General features: G+C 38.0%; 1 protein-coding gene across 1 annotated transcript in view; it reads left to right on the forward strand.

The window, feature by feature from the left end:
- Positions 1–19994, forward strand: part of TMCO3 (transmembrane and coiled-coil domains 3) — a 33246-nt gene that overhangs the window by 547 nt on the left and 12705 nt on the right. The window contains exons 2-9 of the mRNA XM_030963828.1: positions 2270–2812; positions 7442–7621; positions 9244–9435; positions 10223–10351; positions 13332–13424; positions 14580–14766; positions 15704–15821; positions 16413–16608. Of these exons, the coding sequence (XP_030819688.1) occupies positions 2366–2812; positions 7442–7621; positions 9244–9435; positions 10223–10351; positions 13332–13424; positions 14580–14766; positions 15704–15821; positions 16413–16608 (1542 nt within the window). The 5' untranslated portion in view covers positions 2270–2365. The remainder of the gene's footprint in view (positions 1–2269; positions 2813–7441; positions 7622–9243; positions 9436–10222; positions 10352–13331; positions 13425–14579; positions 14767–15703; positions 15822–16412; positions 16609–19994) is intronic.

Below are 19994 nucleotides of genomic sequence, written 5' to 3' on the forward strand. Positions count from 1 at the left end.
GGGTTCTGGAGGCAGGGTCCGGTATTACCAGCTTGATGAAATCTGGTGCTACAGTGTCGTATTCAGGAAGGAAAAAGGGGGAAGATGAGCTGCCATCCAGCAGGAAGCAAATGCTGTTTAAATAAGGACTCCCCCTCCGATTTGATACTTACTGGTGGTGAATGGAGAGGAGTGTTAGTTTTTTTGCCTTGATTTGGTTTTTTTTGTTTTTTTGGGGGGGTTTTTTGTGCTCATCATCACATAATTTATTTTGGTACGTGAGATCTTTAATCCCTTACGAGCTTTTGAGCACTGCCCCAGGTGTCACTCCTCTAAACAGTTTTTGCTAGCCAAGTAAACAGCACAGAAACAAAATTGTCCCCATGTGTGAACCACAGTGCTAAGTTTGCGCAGCGCAACAAGGAGTGAACTTTGCTGGTGTAAATCTCTGCTCAAAATTTAGTTATGTGGTTTGATGTACCACGTAAGACGTGCAGTCTTTTACTCGCCTTGGATATACACTGGATGTTTTATTCTCCTTCTTTCTTGCAGAAATAGTTTGTAATATATATTTAGCAAAATCTCTGTCCCAAGCCTACTAAACAGGAGGAGCATTAGTTTGTATATATGAAGAAATATTTCCTTAAATTTCACTCTAGAACTCTGCCAGACTGTGAGGATTGTTATTTTCCTGATTCCTTAAAGGTAGTAAGCTCCACAGCTTTATCAAAGTCCTGGAATGTTTGTACTTTATTATTTTATTGAGATTATAGTGACATGCTTTTGCTACTTTGATTGCACTTTCAGCTCTTAAGTTTAAATGTTTTAGCTCTTTGTGTTATTAAACCCTAGCCCACAGTCAGCGAATAGTAACTAAATACTTTGGCTCGCATTTCACGCATTGAAAAAAGAAATAAACCAACCCACAGACAGATTTTCTCATTTCTCTCTGAAACAGAGATGGGAGGGCTTTTAACAAATGAAGGTAGTGCATGACTATGTTTGCCATGTTCCCTTGCCGGGGAATCACAGAATGGCCTGGCTTGGAAACGGTAAGGACCAGTGGCTCCAAGCCCTCTGCCGTGGACAGGGACATCTTCTACTAGACCAGGTTGCTCAGAGCTCATTCCATGTGTTGACGATGGCCGGCTTGGATATCTGGGACTGTGACTGCTACTGTCTTGTAGGAAAACAAGATTCTCTCTTAGGCAGACTGCTTCCAGATGCCCTTGTCCATGTGCTGATTCCTGATTAAGGCTGCTGGCCCAATGATCAAGACTAACTAAATTTTTAGGGAAATACCTGCTGTACTGATGATCTGTTAACATGTTGTGTGTGATGTGAATTTTTAGAAGGCCAAGTACAAAATTTTATATATTATGTGTAACTTTGTGGTGTGAGGGGTTTTTTGAGGGTTTTTATGTTTGTTTGGATTTTTTAAAAGAAAATAAAACTTTATTTTGTGCAATAATGTCAGTAGTTCCTTCTATGTTCTGACGGAAGGAAATTAGTTTTTAAATTCTGTCCTGCCTGGTGTTAAAATTAAATACAGCAGTTTGAGTATAGATTTTCAAGTAGTTGCTGGGAAATGAATTGATGAATTAATTGATTTAGTGTTTTTGTAATTTACTTTAAAATCTAGAAGATCCCTAATAGGTTTAGACATAAAGTACCTCAGGGCCCTGCAGCCCTTCAGGTTGAGGAGGTTTTTGATCCAAACTAGTAGCACTCAGAAGTCCAGGAAGTTTTGCTGTTCTTTCTTCCACAATCATGATTCATACTGTAATCTGATTCAGTTAAGTTTTTTATTTTTATGTTTGTTGAATGTCTGTAGTTGAATTTGTTAATGCTTCTGAGACTTTATAAATAACAAATGATTATGGTACAATGTTTTAGGATAGGTTTTAGAAGAGACAGGAGATTTACTGACAGCTAAGAATAATGAGTTCTAGTGCTGGGTTGAAATGCAACCTATGACATCATGGCTTGATATTTTTAAAGGCTTTTCTTTCATGTAAGAAGTGCAGATAAGCATCATGTAACGTGACTAAGCTTTCCAGTCACTGCTTTTAAAACAAGATATTATCTAGGAAATAGTCAAGGGGAAAACAAAAATCTGTCAGTAGCCTTGGACTATTTCTTGGTTTTCATAAACGTTGAGTGAAGAAAACTATGTGTGTTCTGTTAAGGCTTGTGGTGCAGGTGGCAGTCTTGGATTTATTTTCTACATTTCTTTGATCTAACACTGCAACATTACCATATTTGATAACTGATTGGTACTATCTTGCAGCCTGCTGTGCATACTGGAGATGCAGAAACCATGTAGCAGAAAGCTTTGAGCAGCTGTGGATGATCAGTTTCTCCCAAGAGGAATAAAAAGTGAAGGATGAAGGCGACTGGATTTATTTCCCTGTGGACGTTGTTTTCGCTGCCTTGTGGCCCGTTAGCCAGCCCTGCAGAACGTGAAGATGTGGTGAAACATGCAATCAAGCTGCACCGTGGGAAGGGGGCTGGGATCACTCAGAGGAAGCAGTGGGTGTTGGAGAGCTGCAGAAAACTCTCTGGTCTTCTTCGCCAAAAGAACGTTGTTCTCAACAAACTAAAAAATGCCATAAGAGCAGTTGAGAAGGATGCAGGACTGTCTGATGAAGAGAAACTTTTTCAGGTGCACACCTTTGAAATTTTCCAAAAGGAGCTAAATGAAAGTGAAAACTCAGTCTTTCAGGCGATCCATGGTCTCCAGAGAGCTCTACAGGGTGACTACAAAGATGTTGTAAATATGAAAGAAAGCAGTAGACAGAGGTTGGAGGCCTTGAGAGAAGCTGCAATTAAGGTTGGTTTCCCCATGTTTGTTACTAGAGTGTTCATATTCTACTTGTGATTTTAGCTTTATTATGGCACAGTTTCAGTCTGTTTTAATAAAAGAGGGTATCTACAAAGAACTTGCAATGTTTACTGTTTAATGAAGTATTTGTTTTTATTAGTAAATTTACAAGTAATTCTGGTATAGAGCTTAAAACTTATTAGCAGTCAATAGTTCTTATGTCAAAGCTAAACATAATCAGAGGACCTATGGCAAATATAATGTTAAAGGGAGAGGAATAAGAAGAGTGAATCAGTGCACATAGCAGAGTTGCACTAGACAAGCCAGTGGCACTAGCTGAGTGGAAATAATGCCATCAAATGGTGAAATACTGTTTTTTCCATTTTAAATGAGAATTGCTCAATCAAAGTCCACAGTTAAAACAGAGTGACTTGCTGTCTTTCATTTCCATGTTTGTATAGATATGAGTAAAATGGATGTGCAAAACAGTAGGTGACTAGATTTTTAAACTCAGTATTGCACTTCTAGCCTAAGAAGTGCGGGTTTGAAATGCAGTGCTTCCAAGAAAGAGTTAGCTGAAATAACTTTGCCAAGAAAAAACCCAGATGAGTAACAGTTGAACACAGATACTTCATGGAAAGTTTGAGTTCCTGTGTGCCATTAGGTTGAGCACAATCTGCCACTGTCTTCTGGACTTGGTAGTGCTCAGACTGTGTACTGAAAGTCTCCCATTGAGAGAAAATGCAATTTAGTGTATTTGGTATTTGAATTGCTCTTGTCCTTTCTCTACTCCTCAACCACTGGAGGAATATATTAAGAATTTTCTTTATATTCTGTCTTCCAAAAGAAGAAGCTGCCCTTGCACAAGGGAGCAAGAGAAGGAATAAAAATGTAATTGGCATTTAGCATTTGAGTTGTGAGAGTCTCTGAAGGGCATTTGTTCTAAGAAATGTGCAGACCTTGACAGGTGAAGTTGGAAAGAAATTATGTGCAGTAAAGGTGTCCAGTGAATTGTGCCAAGATAGGCTGGTGGAAGCAGAAATTAGGATGTAAACTTGGCAGAGTGGAGTGATTCTGTGCAGTGGAAATGAAGACAGAATTACAACAAATTTGAATAGGAGATAATTTGGATCTAGATGTATTCCAATGAACTGCTTTATATGACTTGTATAGTGATACTTTATATAAGGTAGTGGCAGCCTCTGCTGCATAGAAATTGTCATTGGCTTTACTTGGTTTTCCACCTTTTTTCTTTCTCAGAACTTGTAAAAGAGCAGCAGTGAGGCATTCCAGAACCTTCTTTCCCATTTACCTAATTCTTGGTAATGTTACTGTAAAATAATGAAGTCATTTATCCTTGAACTTGAGAATGGTGCTTCTTCTAGAAGGAGGGCTTTGTGTACAATTATGTGTTTTAGAGCTGTGTCCTGTCAAAAGTTTACTTTTGCTGAAGTGGATTGTGTAGGCTTTTTTTTGTATTTTCAAAATATTTACTTGAGTGAGCAATCTGTTGCACCTTCCTTCTTATGCCGTGCATGTGGTTATTCAAACAGAATATTTTTGGTTCTAACCTTATAGTTGTTGTATAAAGAGAAGCAAAAGATATGGAAAAATGCATGCCAAAAAGATTAAAATGGCATGGGATACATATGTTTTGGACTTGTACTTAGTTCATAAGACAGAGTAGGTCCAACTTTGTCCCAGTTTCATTTTGCTGTAATGATATTGTTGGTATTCTCATAGAACATCTATTTTTTAAACAGTGAATGAATGGAAAATACAAATAAATGTAGGGGGTGCTGGACTCCTCCCTTTATTATTTTATTTGTGTTGAGTAGAAATGCTTGGAAGACATTAGTGCTGGGATATGTTTGTATGTCCGATGCATTTCTTGCTGGTTCTGCTGCTGTGGAAAAATGTAGTGGGATCATTCAGAGTGTAGGGCAGGGGGACGTAAGAAAGAAGCACTGAAGATGGTTTCTGCTGTCTTTTGCTCCAGGATCCTCTTTGGAAGTTCAGGAAAAAGCAACAAAACCTTACCTACTTTTTAATTAGTTTCTAATTTTTTGGATGCCTTCTAATCAGACATGGGTGGAAAAAAATTACTTGCAAGTATTGCAAAGATGCAGCCTCTTCTGCATATGCTTTTGTCTCTGAATACACAGTGGAGAGCAACAGCAATTCTGTATTCTGAATCAGCATTGCCCCAAAGTCTTAATCTTCATTTTGCTCATATGTTTTCAGGTGTACACAATATTAAGTACACAATCCTTATCTGTATTACTTTGCTTAAGAGATTGCTTGTTATCCTCGTGATCGTGTCTCCCATCCCAGCCTGAGTTGCAGAACAGTGTTTGTACTGTGATGCACTTCTTCTTAGCATGTAGCAGGTTGTTTGAATTAACATTTTATGGGCATCATTGCCTGTGGTTGACCCAGTCTACTGCTATCACATTTGTCTCTTGGTGGAAACAGATGCCACTTTAATAGACTACAAAAACCTTAATCTTCATTAAGTGAAGGAACTTGCAGCTAAACTCTTATTTTTTCAAAGCTTTTCTACCTTGCTATTCAGGGAAAGTTGAATTCTTTGAAATTAGACATTATTTTTTATGTGGTTTGCCTTTAGCTCTGTTCACCCTGTTTGTCTTGGCCAATGGAAAGGACTAAGATGGGCTCCTTGCACCCAAAACCTCTTCCATTTTTGAGGGGAAAGAATCTCACCATTATCAATTTCACCTTGTGTTCTAAGCTGTTGCTGAATTAGCAGAGAATCTGCAGCTCATATGGGGGCTGTTTCTTACATCTTTTGAGCTGTGTCTGTTAGCAGAGAGCAACAGATAGGAAATGTTTTTCCTTGAGGCTGTATGAGAATGACTGTGTCTCCTATTTACGTGTTGCATAAGAACTAATTGTTGACATTGGGCCAAACACATTACTAGTTACATTTTTCCCAGCTCCAGCTATTTTGGGCTCTGGGTAGCTTTCACCATGAGGGTGTAACTATGATAGTTCTAAACACCAGCAGACACCAGTGCTGTGGTTTCCTCACAACCAGAGGCATTCATCTGACTGTCAAGATTTCAGAAGGGTTCGGCTACAGTTACTGGTTGTACTCAACATATTCTTTTGGCATCAAGGAATTGACTGAATTTTGTGCATGTTCTTGCAGGTTCCAAGGGGAAAAATGTCCATCTGCAAATGTGTGAGGGAGGAGACACTCCAGTTATTTAAGCATAGATGTTTAGGGCCATTTTATAAGCTCAGGTTATTGAAGATATCTATGGAGGGTAGGCAGATAAAACACACACCTATGGGAGCTCTGTGTTCTCTGATTTCTAACTGAGCATGGCAGGGGCAGGGCATCTGGAGACAGCAATTTGTGTTTTCTGGGAACTGAGTCAGACCTATAGGTTGCTTGCATTTTTTTGCCTTTTAAAATTTTTCTTCTTTCTAATAATATTGGCTCTTTAAAAGAGCAGAAGAAGGGTCTCTCTGATCCGGGTATTCTGGGAGTTGGTCAGGCCTATAGATTATTTGCAATGTTTTTTGCCCGTTTTTTTTTTCTTTCTTTTTAATTATATTGGCTCTTTAAAAGAGCAGAAGAAGGGTCTCTCTCATCCTGGTATTCTCAGCATCCAGAATCTAACTGAAAGGAGCCCTGCCCTTGTGTGTGTTTCCTTACAGCTGTTCTTTCAACAATCTTTAAAAGAATAGAGGCATATAAAGGAAAGAATCTTTTTTCCCCAAAACCCTCAAGTTGTTCTGTCAATACACAAAGTATTCTGCTTGGTTACTGTCATGGTAACTATGTAAAAGGTGTTAGACCCAGTTGTCAGTAAATTAAGCTTTTTAGTTATCTTTTTGAACCTGAAACATCATAACTTTATCAGGGAAATTACTGAAATATTTTCACACCATATCAAACCTTATCAGCATATTTTCTCTTTTTACTTCAGAAACCTAGTAATTTCAGAAGTTGTCACTGCAAGTTGATAAGAGGCCCAAACTGAAATAGGGTGAAAAGTCACGTGTTTTAATTCTGATTGGAAAAGTGCTTTTTGGGAAACATGAACAGGAAGCTTGGCTAGGGTGATTGGCTGCTCATCTCTACCGCAGCTCTTTTTTTCTTCCTGTTTCCACAGTTACTGTAATTTTTGAAAACCATAAACAGACCTCTTCCTATGTTTATAAAAGGGCTTATAAAGTTAAGATGCATTGTGCTTTACATTTAATTTGTTTGTTGTAGATAGTATAGCTGTGCTTTCAAGGTATTATGCTTCACTTCAAAAGCACGAAGTTCTAAACTTTATTTGGCTCTAAAATGTTTCCTAGAGTTTCTCAAAGTAAATCCTTTCTTGTATTTTCTGGATCATAATCTTGGGGCAGGTCTTATGTTTAATGTAATAGAAAAGGCTATTGGTGGATATTTTGTTTGGTTGTTTTGTTTTCTTGCCCACTTACCCAATGAAAATTGGCACAAGAAAAAGCAATCTTTAAATATCTTTATTATGTTTATATTGCTTTTGCAATTCCACTGATAAAATGTTTTGTGTCAAAAGAAGCACACATTTATGTCAGATGTTTTTTCTGCTCAAAGGCCTGCCAACACTTTATCTATGTTGTAAAATTCAACAGGAAGAAATGGAATATGTTGAACTCCTAGCAGCAGAGAAACACCAGGTTGAAGCCCTTAAGAACATGCAGCACCAAAACAAAAGCCTGTCAATGCTTGATGAAATTCTGGAAGATGTCAGGAAGGCAGCTGATAGATTGGAAGAGGAAATAGAAGAGCATGCCTTTGATGACAACAAATCTGTGAGTGATGCTTTTAACTCAGTCATTTCATTGGAGTGCATTTATTTGTAGTTGATGTTTGCCGTGTGTTTCTCTTGTGTTATATAGTTGTTAGGATTTTAGTGATTGTTAAAGAATGAGCAAACAGGAGTAATTGCTCCTTTTTGCTAGTGATTTCTGTGGTTTTGATTTGAAAGTGTTCCTGAAGCTGCCACTTTGACAGGGCCAAGTGTGGTACATCTGAGTGATGTACCTGTGATAGATATGGCATCTCTGTGGTGATGGGGACTGTGATGGTTGAACTTGCAGGATATGGAGTTACCATGTTCAGCATCATCTCCACTTTTTAATTTTCTTGAGAAAGTTATGGGAGAGCAAGAATCTTGCAGTTGGTTTTCACAGTCTGGGAAAAGATACATTTTTCAAAGGAAAGACCTGAAATGTGTTTGTGATGTTACATTCTTCCACATCTGACTTCCTTTGCGTTTTGTACCTTGGCCTACCTGTGCTGATCCTTGTTTTTATGTTGCATGATGGCACAGTATCCTTCAGGTAAGGCTATATGTCTCTAGAGCCAGGATTACATCAGTTTATTCTTGTGTCTCATTTTTCCATCCTCAAATAGACTCCCTAAATTGCCCCTGTTTGCATAATCACGGGTTACAGTTTATTTGGCTTCTGCTCTTGGGACGTTTTTGTTGATTTCCAGGTTGACTCCCGAGGCGAGCATAGAGCATAGCTCTTGAGTTCTGCTGAGGAGGCAAAACCGGTTTCTCTGTAGCAGAGAGCCAAGCCGTGTGTGGTTTTTTTCGGGTTTTTTGTAGTTGAGCTCGATCCGAGAGGAAGTGGAAGCAGCATTTTTATTTGATGTGCAGCGGATCGAGCGGCCGTGCCCGGGGGAGCCGCACCGGGCGGCGGGGCCGGGCCGGGCCGGCGGAGCGCCCTCTGCTGTCCCGCGCGGGTGGAACGGCCCCGTCGGAGCCGAGCGGGCGCTCTCCGGCCGCACCGGGAACTCTCCCTGCTCTTCTGCTTGAGGCTCCATCCCTGAAAGGAATCATGAAGTGCAGCCTTGAGGTCTGTGTGGTTCTCCATCCTTGCAAGGAACGTTTTTTAAACTACACAGTGGAATTTTAGAATAGAGAAGCTTTAATACAGTAATCAATATGCTGATAAAGACACAATCTTCTATTAAAATATAGTCAAATAGTGAAGCGTAGCAGGTAAAAATAAAATAAAAAATCTGCACTACAACCTGTGTTCAAGAATTGCTGTTCTGAGAAAGAAAATCCTGAAAATAACTAGGTAGGAACAGCTCTTATAATATCTCCTTCAAATTTACAGGATAGTGACCTTTTCTTAACTTGGAATGCAGTCTTTAGTTCAGAATTTTGTGAACTGAATATCACTTCGTAATCTCCAGTTGATTTTGTTCAAGGTAAGAAAATGTTACTTTTAAAGACATCAAGTTTTGATAAAGAGATTGAAAGATTTTTAGAGAAGAAACCTGCAGTATTTTTAGTTGGTGTCAACAAGTTCTGTAGAAACTTCAAGCACAGCTAATAGTCCTTCTGTTATTACAATATGCTTAATTGACTCCCCTTTTTTAGTTTGTTCGATGATTTGTTTTCTTTTTTTTTAAAAAGGTAAGAGGTGTAAACTTTGAAGCTGTTTTAAGGGTGGAAGAAGATGAAGCCAACTCCAAAAGAAATGCTTCAAAAAGAGAAGTAGAAGATGACTTAGGACTTAGTATGCTTATTGATTCTCAGAACAATCAGTATATCCTTACTAAACCCAGAGACTCAACCATTCCTCGTGCTGACCATCATTTCATAAAGGTAATAATTTTAGAGACATTCTTATTCACTTTTGGATTTAGTCCCACAAGTTTGCATGTCAGTACTACTTGGTTGGAGTGAGTATAGTTTCAGCATTTGTCTGTCTGAAGTTATTCCAGCATTCGTGACTCCCCCATCTATGGTGATTCAGCCATGTCTTCCCTACTCTTAGGTTTGTCTTCACAAGACTGATCACAATGCCACTCTCTGTTTTTATTTTGCTTCTCTTGTTGCACCTTTGGGGCACTGTCCCTTCTCTCAGACTACTAAGTGTTAAAGCTACTGCTGTGCTTAATAAGCCACTTGCGTGTTGTCAGTAGAGAGAATTTACCTGGTTGTGCCTTGTGATGAAAAAAGGATACTGAAAAATACATAGACATGGTAGAGGTTTGATTGTATTTGTGCTTTATATAGAGTAACTGGATTGAGATTTTTGTTTTAATTATAAAACCCAAACCAGTTCTGTTTCACCATGTTTAAATGCAAGGTGTCATTCCACCCAGGAAATTGCCTACTTTCTATAATATATTTAAAATACTTATAAATTGATTCAAAGTCCCCCGGTTACTTAAGGTCAGTACCTCATCTGCTTCACCTGAAAAACTGCTGTGCTTACACCTGCAGCAGCACTGAGGTTGATTTGCAGAAGTTTTGTTTTCTTTTCACACAAAGCAGTCTGCATTTAATTTTACAGTGCTGTTTGTCTTTTGAAAGATAATAGTCTTCAATTTCATCCCAAATTTATGTGTCCTTTATATTAATGCCTTTGTACCTCTTACCTATTTAGGATATTGTGACAATAGGAATGTTGTCTTTGCCGTGTGGCTGGCTGTGTACAACAATAGGATTGCCAACCATGTTTGGATATATCATCTGTGGAGTACTCTTAGGACCCTCAGGACTAAATAGTATCAAGGTAAGTGTGCAAGTTAGTTCTTGACTGATTGAATTCATTGAAATCTTTAAAAGTAGTTTTAAAAGGATATGGTATTGTCAGCCTCAAATGTAATAAAAAAAAAGATATTCCCAAACCTGAATCTTTACAAGAGGAGAGCTTCAAATTTTGTCTTTGAATAATTTTGTTTTCAATCTTTTTTTCTCCTATAAAATTATGACAGTTGTTGAAAGTGAAAACTGAAGGTTATGTGTTGTGGATGTTTTATGTCAGGTGGTTTTTTTTTCTTTCTTTTTGATTTTAATCATAACACATCACAATTGGGAGCCAAATTATTGAAATGACATAAAATATATTTATGTCATAAAATTTATTATTATTATTTGTTTATGACATAAAACATACAGAAACTTGCAAAAAGTTAATGTTGACAATGGAGGAAGCATTTAAAACAAAGAGTTCCTCAAGGAACATAGCTTGGCTTTCTGGAGAGTTATTTTGCACCTCTGTAGTGCTTTCATCCACCCTGGTCCCCCTGTTCCTTTCCCAGTACCCTGCCCACATTCCTGAGGTCTTTTGAACCTTTTTAGCTCCATCACGTGTACCCTGATTAGTGGCTGCTGTGGAACCGTGAGCTGGGGCTGGCTGGACATGTTTTCATTAAGTGCTCCGGTGTGCATTAACAGATTGTTTAGCCAGCAGGCAGAACAGAACACATGCTAGGGCTGCACAGTAATGCCTGCTTAAGTTGCATGCGTCTGTTGCATTGATATCCATGAAACCACTTGGAACTTACTGTCTTTTTAACATCTGCTCCTATGTGGGCTTCTGTTGAAAATGACTGTTGAGCTCAAAAGCAGGGATTAGTAGAAATTGTAGGATTTGGTTGATTGGAAGAGATGAAATAATCTCAACCTCTGTGCTGTACATAATTTCTGGGTTGAAAATGTCTGGAAAGTTCAATCACTTAGACTGAGAAACAAGTTTGTAAGCTTGGCATGAGAAAGAGACCCAACAACAAATTTTCAGGACACTTACATTGAAGAAGATGATGTGGTCAGAGCAGATATGAAAGAGGTTTCTCAAGGACAGTTTAAGTGACTTGCCTTTTTCTTGTGAAGCGGTGATTATACATTATTGACCTGGATAATACTCTTGTTGACTGGGTCTCTTGTGTTTGGTCTCTTCTCCATTTCCTAAAAAAGTTGAATGTCTGAGGAACTGAGAAGGCAGGCAGATTCTAATCTGGCAGAAAAGACGGTTTCCATCTCCACTTCTGTAATTGATGATAAACCTTGTTTTCATCTACTCTGGCCTGTAAATACATAGAAAAGAAATACTAGGATTTTAGAATAGAATTGACTATTCCAGTCAACTGCCTGAACACTTCAGGGCTGACCAAAAGTTAAAGCATATTGTTAAGGGTATTGTCCAAATGCCTCTTAAAACACTGGCAAGCTTGGGGCATCAATCAGCTCTTTAGGAAGAGTGTTCCAGGGTTTCACCATCCTCTTCACTCCTAATGTCCAGTCTGAACCTCTCCTGGGGCAGCTTAGAACCATTTCCACTCATCCTGTCAGTGCGTACCAGTGAGAAGAGCTCAGCACCTCCCTGTCCAGCTCCGCTCCTCAGGAAGCTGTAGAGAATGATGAGGTTGCCCCTCATCCTGCTTTTCTCCAAGCTGGGCAAACCCAGAGTCCTTAGCTGTTCCTCACAGGACATTCCTTCCAGCCTTCCACCAGCTTTGTCCTCTTCTGAATGCATTCAAGGACCTTCACATCCTCCTTCCATGGTGGGGCCCAGAACTGCACAGAGTGCTCCAGGTGAGGCCACACCAACACTGAATACAGCAGGATAATTTTGAGTGACTGGTGATGCTCTGTTTGATGCACCCCAGGATGGGGTTTGCCCTCTGGTGTCTCACACTGAACCTGCTGTCCACCAGCACCCCCTGATCCCTCTCTGCAGGGCTGCTCTTCAGCCACTCCTCTCCTCATCCATACTTGTGCCTGGCATTACCCCATCCCAGGGGGATCAGAATCCAGCATTTTGAATTGTTACATAATTCCTCCTTAATCATTGCCTAATGCTCCAGTGTATCTACATCCCTCTGCAAGGCATCTTGTCCTTCAAAAGAGTGAACAGCACCTCCCAGCCTGTTATCAGCAGCAAACTTGTGAGTGGTGTGTTCACCTCCTCCCTTCTGATCACTGATACATGTCTGCATCTATTGAACAGAACTGGCCTGAGAACCCTGAGGGTACACCAGCTGCCAGCCAGAAATATCCCCATTTTTCTGTTGTGATGAGGAAGACCACCACTTTTCTTCCTGTTGAATCCTTCTCTCTGTAGCACAAAGGCTGGTTGGTAATTATGCTGGTCTGAGAGATGGATGTGTGGAGCCTGTAGGATGGAGAACCACAGCAACCACAGTCTAGCAGAAAGATTATACCAATAGACCAATAAAATAACTAGCAAGAAGCAGCTTGTGGAATGCAAGCCTTGGAGATCTAATACATGCATAAAACATAGCCTATTTTTTTTCAATCAGCTAGTAAGCTTACTGTTAAGGAGATTTTCCAGTCTGACCATTCAGAAGGCTCTCTGCCTTCTTCATCTTCGTGCCCTTGGTTATCACAAAGGTTGGTAGTTCACTGACCCTTGTTGCAGGCTCCCACTGAGAGTTCAGTCTCCATCTCAATCTGCAGCTTGCCAGCCAAGCCACCTGGATCAGATGTATTCCTCCACACTTACCAAGATCAATGCACATGTGCACATTGGGTGACCAGCACTCTCCCACCAAATTACTACCTAGTATCAGCCAGGTGATGGGAAAAATAATTGCACTCCAAAGGTGCTCTGGGAACTTCTGTTGTCATATGAACAGCAAGTGAACTACCTGTGGAAATGTAATGAGAATCAATTTGTTTTGTAGTGTACTTAAAATTTTGTATTATAAGTCAACTGCTGTGCACTAATTTCTTTTCTTTTTTTTCCTAAGTCTATTGTACAGGTGGAGACATTAGGAGAGTTTGGTGTATTCTTCACTCTCTTTCTAGTTGGTCTGGAATTTTCTCCTGAAAGACTAAGAAAGGTATTTTTAATACTGTATCTGCATTAAGGGATTTAATTTCTAATTACTGAAACTGCAGATTTCAGTTATATTTTAGATTTTTACACACTCCCTACAATACACTGGTGTAGCTTTGTACATTTTTGAAAAGACAAATGTGACATTTGCTTCTGCACTTTGGAAAGAACAGAATGCATTATTTATTCAGTGTCTCAAAAAAATTGCATTTACTCCCTATTTTAGTAAAACAGTTTGATTCTGAGAAAAATCTCTCACAGTTTGACAGTCCATTTCTGCTTTATTTTAACATGCAGTAATGTGCAGTTGCTGTTATGGAATGTCAATGATGTTTGCCATTCCTGTTATAAAAAAATCTGAAAGTTTATGTACTCCATACTGAATTGATAATACATAGTCTGCTGGCTAATAAACTGATTAAGCAAGTATGTTAACACAATCTGGAATATTAAATTATGTGGCCACCAGAATTCAGCAAAAACTACAAGTTTCTTTTGGTCTTAATTTTAAAAGAAAAAGTTATAAACTAGCTAGAATTTTAATAGTCGAAAGTATGGCTACAAATATGTGAAGACTGTATATATGTAGAGAATTGCACTTTCTGATCTGTTCCTAAACCGATGGTTGTGAGTTTATGATACTACAAAAGCTTTAATTATGTTGCAATTTATGACCATTTAGCCTTACCTGCTATTTCTAGTCCATCTAAAATCCAAGATAAAAATCAGTAATTCAAGGGTTCCTAAACTGTAGTAGGTAAATTGCTGCTTCAGATTTGCTTCTGCACTAGTTTGGGGTGGGTTACTGGTATTGGTGACTGGTTTTGCCACACCCATTTTTTCCTCATCTTAGAATCACATCCAATAACTGGTCTTTCATTTGATAATTTTAATGTATTTCAACCCATGCTGGACCATTTGGCCCATAATTTGTCTGTAGGCTTTGGGAAATTCACCTGGTTTCTGGTAGGGAGTCTTTTGGGGTAGAATATCTACTCAGTGTTGTAAATTGGGAGTAGGTGATATAATGTGACAGCCCATTAATCTGTGCCCCAGTACTACAGCCCCAAATCACACATCTTAAACTGCTTATTTGCAATGAAAAACATTGTAATTTAGCAGTGAGAAAGGTGTCATAAGATCTTGTTTTCTTCCCAAGGTATGGAAAATATCTTTGCAAGGACCCTGCTACATGACAGTTCTGATGATTGCCTTTGGTTTACTATGGGGGCACTTGCTCCAAATTAGACCAACGCAGAGTGTCTTCATTTCCACTTGTTTGTCTTTGTCAAGCACCCCACTGGTGTCCAGATTTCTTGCAGGTAGTGTTCGAGGAGATAAAGAAGGTAAATATGACTTTAACTACTGTAGTATCTAATAAAATTTGAAAGAAGTTGACTTTGTAATATTACAAGAGAAGCTAGTTAAAAAATGAAAACAAAACCCACTCTTAGCCTGGTTTACAAACAATGATCCTTATTTAACACTGGCCAGTGTTGTGTGTATTCTTGCCAGGAAGTATACTTGATTTGTACATAGCCAGTCATCTTTGGGCAAAGACAGCATAGTACAGCCATTGTAGTACTCTCCACTGAGAACTGACTTTACTGAGTGTCTGGAATCCTTGAACTTTTTAAGAGGTTACCAGATTAGCCCACTGCTACCTGTCATCAAGGGAGAAAGGTTAATTAAAAAAATTCACATCCTTCTTCAGGAAACAGAAACCAGTTCTGATGCTTTTTCATAGCTAACAGCTTTTCAAATAAGGACCTTCAAGGGCCATATTTCTAGCCTCTCAAATGCTTCTAAATGTTTCCTTTTGAAAGTTTTGACATCGTGCTTTCTTCCACTTAAATCTCCCTCATACAAATTGTGTTAAAGTACTCCTCACCCTCTAGAATATTCATTCTAATGCCAGAATTCAAGGTGTATATTTTACACATGCTGGCTCGAATGTGTCTTCAGAATAAAGCTTCTATACTCTCAGTAGAGGAATTTCACTCAATGTGTAACTAGTGCTTATCTGCTAAGCAAAATCTATGTTTTTATTGTGTAACAGAAATTTCATATTAATATTTTGTTTGTATTTTAATACATCTTTATAGATACATTTTAATTTACCTACTAATGGGGAAAAAAAGTTCGTAAACTGCTTTGAATGACCTTCAGCCCATTAAGAGCTATATTAGTCTTCCATTTGATGAAGCCTTTTCTAGATTTGAGTGTTTGCAAGCATTCATATTTTCTGATGACTGTTTCCATGACCACTTTGCTGGTGTACAGGGGATATTGACTACAGCAGCGTACTGCTTGGCATGTTGGTGATGCAGGATGTGCAGCTTGGTTTATTTATAGCTGTCATGCCTACACTTATTCAAGCAGGAGTGAGCACATATTCCAGGTAAAAAAAATCATTGTATGGATCTTCTCTCTAGCCCTTGCAATTAGTATGTAGATTGCCAATATGAATGTGAAAGCACTGCAGTTAATGTCAGTTCCATGGAAAACAGGCACTCTGTTCAGTGAGATTTCCTCTACTGGTCTGCTTGTTGTGAAGTAGAAACCTGTAGTAGTCATATGAAAGTAGTTGTATGAAAATAATCTCTTTGCTATAGCTGCTTTAATCCTGTATGGTAATTAAAATTTTCAGTGAAAAGTTTGTTACTGTAAAAAAACAAATTAATTTCTTCACTTCCTTTATTCCTGCAGGGCATGTTTTTGTCAAAGGCTAAGTGATAGTATTATTGTGCCTAATGGCTTACCTTGGAGATTAGTCAATGAAAATCTTTGTAAGTCAACATGGAAGTAAATTCTAGACTGTAAAAGAGGTTTCTGGGCACTCTGCAAATTTAGTCTTAATAGTGCTTACTAATGTATCTAAATACCTTCCTGATTTGAACATTTGTGGAATTCAGTATTTTCATGTACAGGGAGCTGGTTGGGAAGTATGAGAGCACTTGAAAGAAACTTTTTGTTTGTTCTTCTCTTCCAGCATTTTCAAGGAAATTCTGAGAATACTGATCCTGATTGGCCAAATTCTGTTTTCTCTGGCTGCTGTTTTTCTTCTATGTCTTGTTATAAAGACTTATCTCATAGGACCGTATTACCGCAAGTTGCACACAGAAAGCAAAGGGAATAAAGAAATCCTCATTCTAGGGATAACTGCATTCACCTTCCTTATGTTAACGGTAATCTTTGAATTGATAAAACATTTTTATACATGGGATAGTTTATTTCATCAGTATCACAAAAGCCATCACACTTAGTGTTATTGCATATACATGTGCCTCTGTAATTGTCTGGTTTTAAATTGTTTTAAAACAACCCCAAATGTGCAGATGATTCCTGCATTATAGCACAGATGAGTAAGAAGAGATACAATTTGAATGCAAATCAGCTGAAATTCTGCTGTTAGCTTTTAATAAACAGCCAGTTTAGGAATCATTATCTGAGTTTTAATTGTAGGCTACTTCATGCACTTGAAAACTATTCAGGATGGGTTTTGAGATACTGATAATGACATTTATGACATCTGCTCATAAATTTCTTTTCAATAGCAAATTCTCAACATGGTTGTTACTATAAAATAATCTTCTTTTTGTGTGAGAGACACATTTTAGGATAAAATCAAGAAAGTAGAGAAATGCCTTAAGGTTTATGGATTTTGATTAACCCTGTTGGGTGTAGTGAATTTTCCCTGAATTCTCCTTTTTTGTTTCTATCTTATGTTTCAGCCTTCTGAAAAACTATACTGCTGGAGAGCAGAATGTAACAGTTCCTTGATAATGTTGTGGGTTTGACACTCCATTATCCTGATTGTGCAGATTGTTACATCCCCTGTGAATAATTAAGCCAAAAAGTTCCTGTGCCTGTTTTCTGGGGGTGTTAGCTTAGTTACTACAGTCCAACAGGAAAACCTGACCTTCTATCAGGAAGAAGGTTAAAAAGAAGTTAGTGAGACCATTGCTTTAGTTAGTGACTTTTACTGTATGAGTTAAAAATTCCATTGCTCTAAACAGCTATTCATATTTCAAATGTGTCCTCTAATAAGAGAAGAAACAAAACTAGTTTCACCTTTTTACTTTTTAACAAGAAAACATTACACTTGTAGAACTACTTTAATAAAAAACAGCAAAGAAACCACTGAAGTTGTGTAAAATATTATGGTATCTAGAGCAATTTACTTTAATTAAAACCGTGGCCTACATAGAATTGGGCTTCTTATATCCAAATTGCATTTCAAATACACAAGGAGTTTGTCTGTGTGACTTTACACAATACATGTGCATACACAAGCGTGGTGGGGGGGAGTATGTTTGAGTTTGTTGGATTTATACTGCAAACTCAGAAGGCTTCTTCAGCATTTTCAAAATTCTTTCCTTTTAAAGTTGATGAATAATTTATCAAAGGGAATGCTACCAAGGATACTGCAGGTAACTTCAGTGAACTAGTTGAGATGCTTGATATTCACTGACATTTATAAATTCATTATAGTAATGGTACAAATTATAGTTTGAACACATAAACTTTAAAAAAAATTAAAAAGTGAAAAAATGTTTGCTTGCTGATTTGAATAGGTGAACAAACAAATCTTCTGGAAAACCAATCTTAATTGGTATAGATGCTGTACTTTGTCAGGAATACAAACACAGGATGAGTGATTGCCATCTTAGCTAAAAGTATTGCATATCTTTGGAAAGGTTAAAGTTAAGTTTTTGGATGCCAGGTAGGAAAACAATTAAACTCTCATGGATTCTGCAAAGATTTTCCTTAGAAAGCTGAAGGAGCTTGTGTAATTAATCTGCAAATACAGAATTTTCTGTACTGGTGTAATTCTAAAAAAGCTTTTGAATCTTTTAGAGGAGCAATAAGAGAGTGCCTATTTTAGCATCCTTAACCAAAGATGACTCTGAGGCTCCATTTAGAAATTTGAGATATGTTTTTAAATAAAACAATTTAACTCACTGTTTAGCGTTCTGTGTTACTTTGCAGGACACATTCTTTCCAATACACAAAAAAGAGACTAGGAATGATAAGGTGTTCCTGCCCCATGCATATAGTTACTTATTACATGCTTCAGTGTTGGCTAAGCTTATTCAGTATTTGGATTAATGTGTAACACCAGCACATGTAATGCTCATTATATATAAAGTTCATTTATTTTGCTTGGTTCCTGTGTTTGAAAAATCTCAGATGATTAATTAAACAGGAATTGCCATTTCCCTGCTGATAAGGGCAAATTGTGTATGGGAGGAAAGAGGGGAGGTGAGACAGAAGAGGTTCCTATACTGCAGTGTGAGTAAGCAATTTTCATATAAGGATTATCATGTCAGTTGAGGAGCTTTGAGTATGGTTGTGACTTTTGAGCATTTCTGAGCTTGAGTCACTTGGATAACACTGCAACTTGTTACACCTGCAGATATTTAATAAGACTTGGAGCTTAATATACCCTTTCTGTTCCCACTATTCTCAGGAATAATTGAACTTCCCCTCCCTTTTATCCTTCAACTAGTTAGGCAGATCAGGGCTGGGAGGTGGGGATTGTGTCAAGTGCCAATCCTGTAATAGTATAGATGACGCTGAGACAAAGTTGTGCATCTTTGAATCATGTACCTTGTCTTCAGTAACAAAGGTGCAGTAGATCATTATTGTTCTTTCAGCAACTCCTTTTCAAGCTTTGAGTTATGCAGATAGTGGTTTGATTGTTTGTTTGTTTGTTTGAATTGGTGAACTGTTCTCCTGAATTGCAACATAAAGGACAAATCTAACTTAAACATGATCATTCAGATCAATGGCCAAACTGGTAGTTGTAAGTCAAGGTATTTGCCAGGATGAGCTGAAGAATATGTCAGCCTAAGCATTCAGTGGTGTAGTGTTGCTTTTTCATGTTCTATATGTAAAGAAATATTACAAGGAAAATTGTTTTAAACACTGTCCTGATGATGAAATGCTGTATTGGAAACGTGTGGAACAACAGTAGTCAGTTTTACTGTTTTTTAAGACTGAAATTGTGGAGTGTTATAAGAGAAATGGAAAAATATAAAACCTGGCCTGACAAGAAGGACAGCAGTTACATTTACACGTTTATAGGACTCTGCATACATGGGGGGGAAAAGTGACTTCTCGTTTCACTGCCTGATGGTTGACCTGGGATGCTGGCGGCAAGTGGAGGCAAATTGCCAGTTTGCTTTATAAACCAAAAAGAAAATACAGTGATGTTATTGCAGTACTTTACATATGAAAATATATGAGGTTTTTCTGCAGTGTCTTACGGATATCATTACTAGTGTTGGAATATTGTTCTTTGCTTGCCTGAAGCACTTCTCAATGGCTAATAAACTGCTTATGGACTCTTTTCCATCAATTAAAAGAAGATTAAGGAAGAACTGTAATCTCAAATATTTTAGTTAATTATTTCATAAAACACACTTGAGGTAGAGTTTTTGCAAGGTTCACTTCAAATTGTTTCAATTTCCATTAAAGCTTCGCTTTCTTGAAATGCAATCTTAAAATTCACCTCTTTACTCTTGAGCAGATCTAAGTTACTAAAGCTTGAAATTCTTTATTTCTACCA

This window comes from Camarhynchus parvulus, chromosome 1 (assembly GCF_901933205.1).
Source record: "Camarhynchus parvulus chromosome 1, STF_HiC, whole genome shotgun sequence".
NCBI classification, from domain to species: domain Eukaryota; kingdom Metazoa; phylum Chordata; class Aves; order Passeriformes; family Thraupidae; genus Camarhynchus; species Camarhynchus parvulus.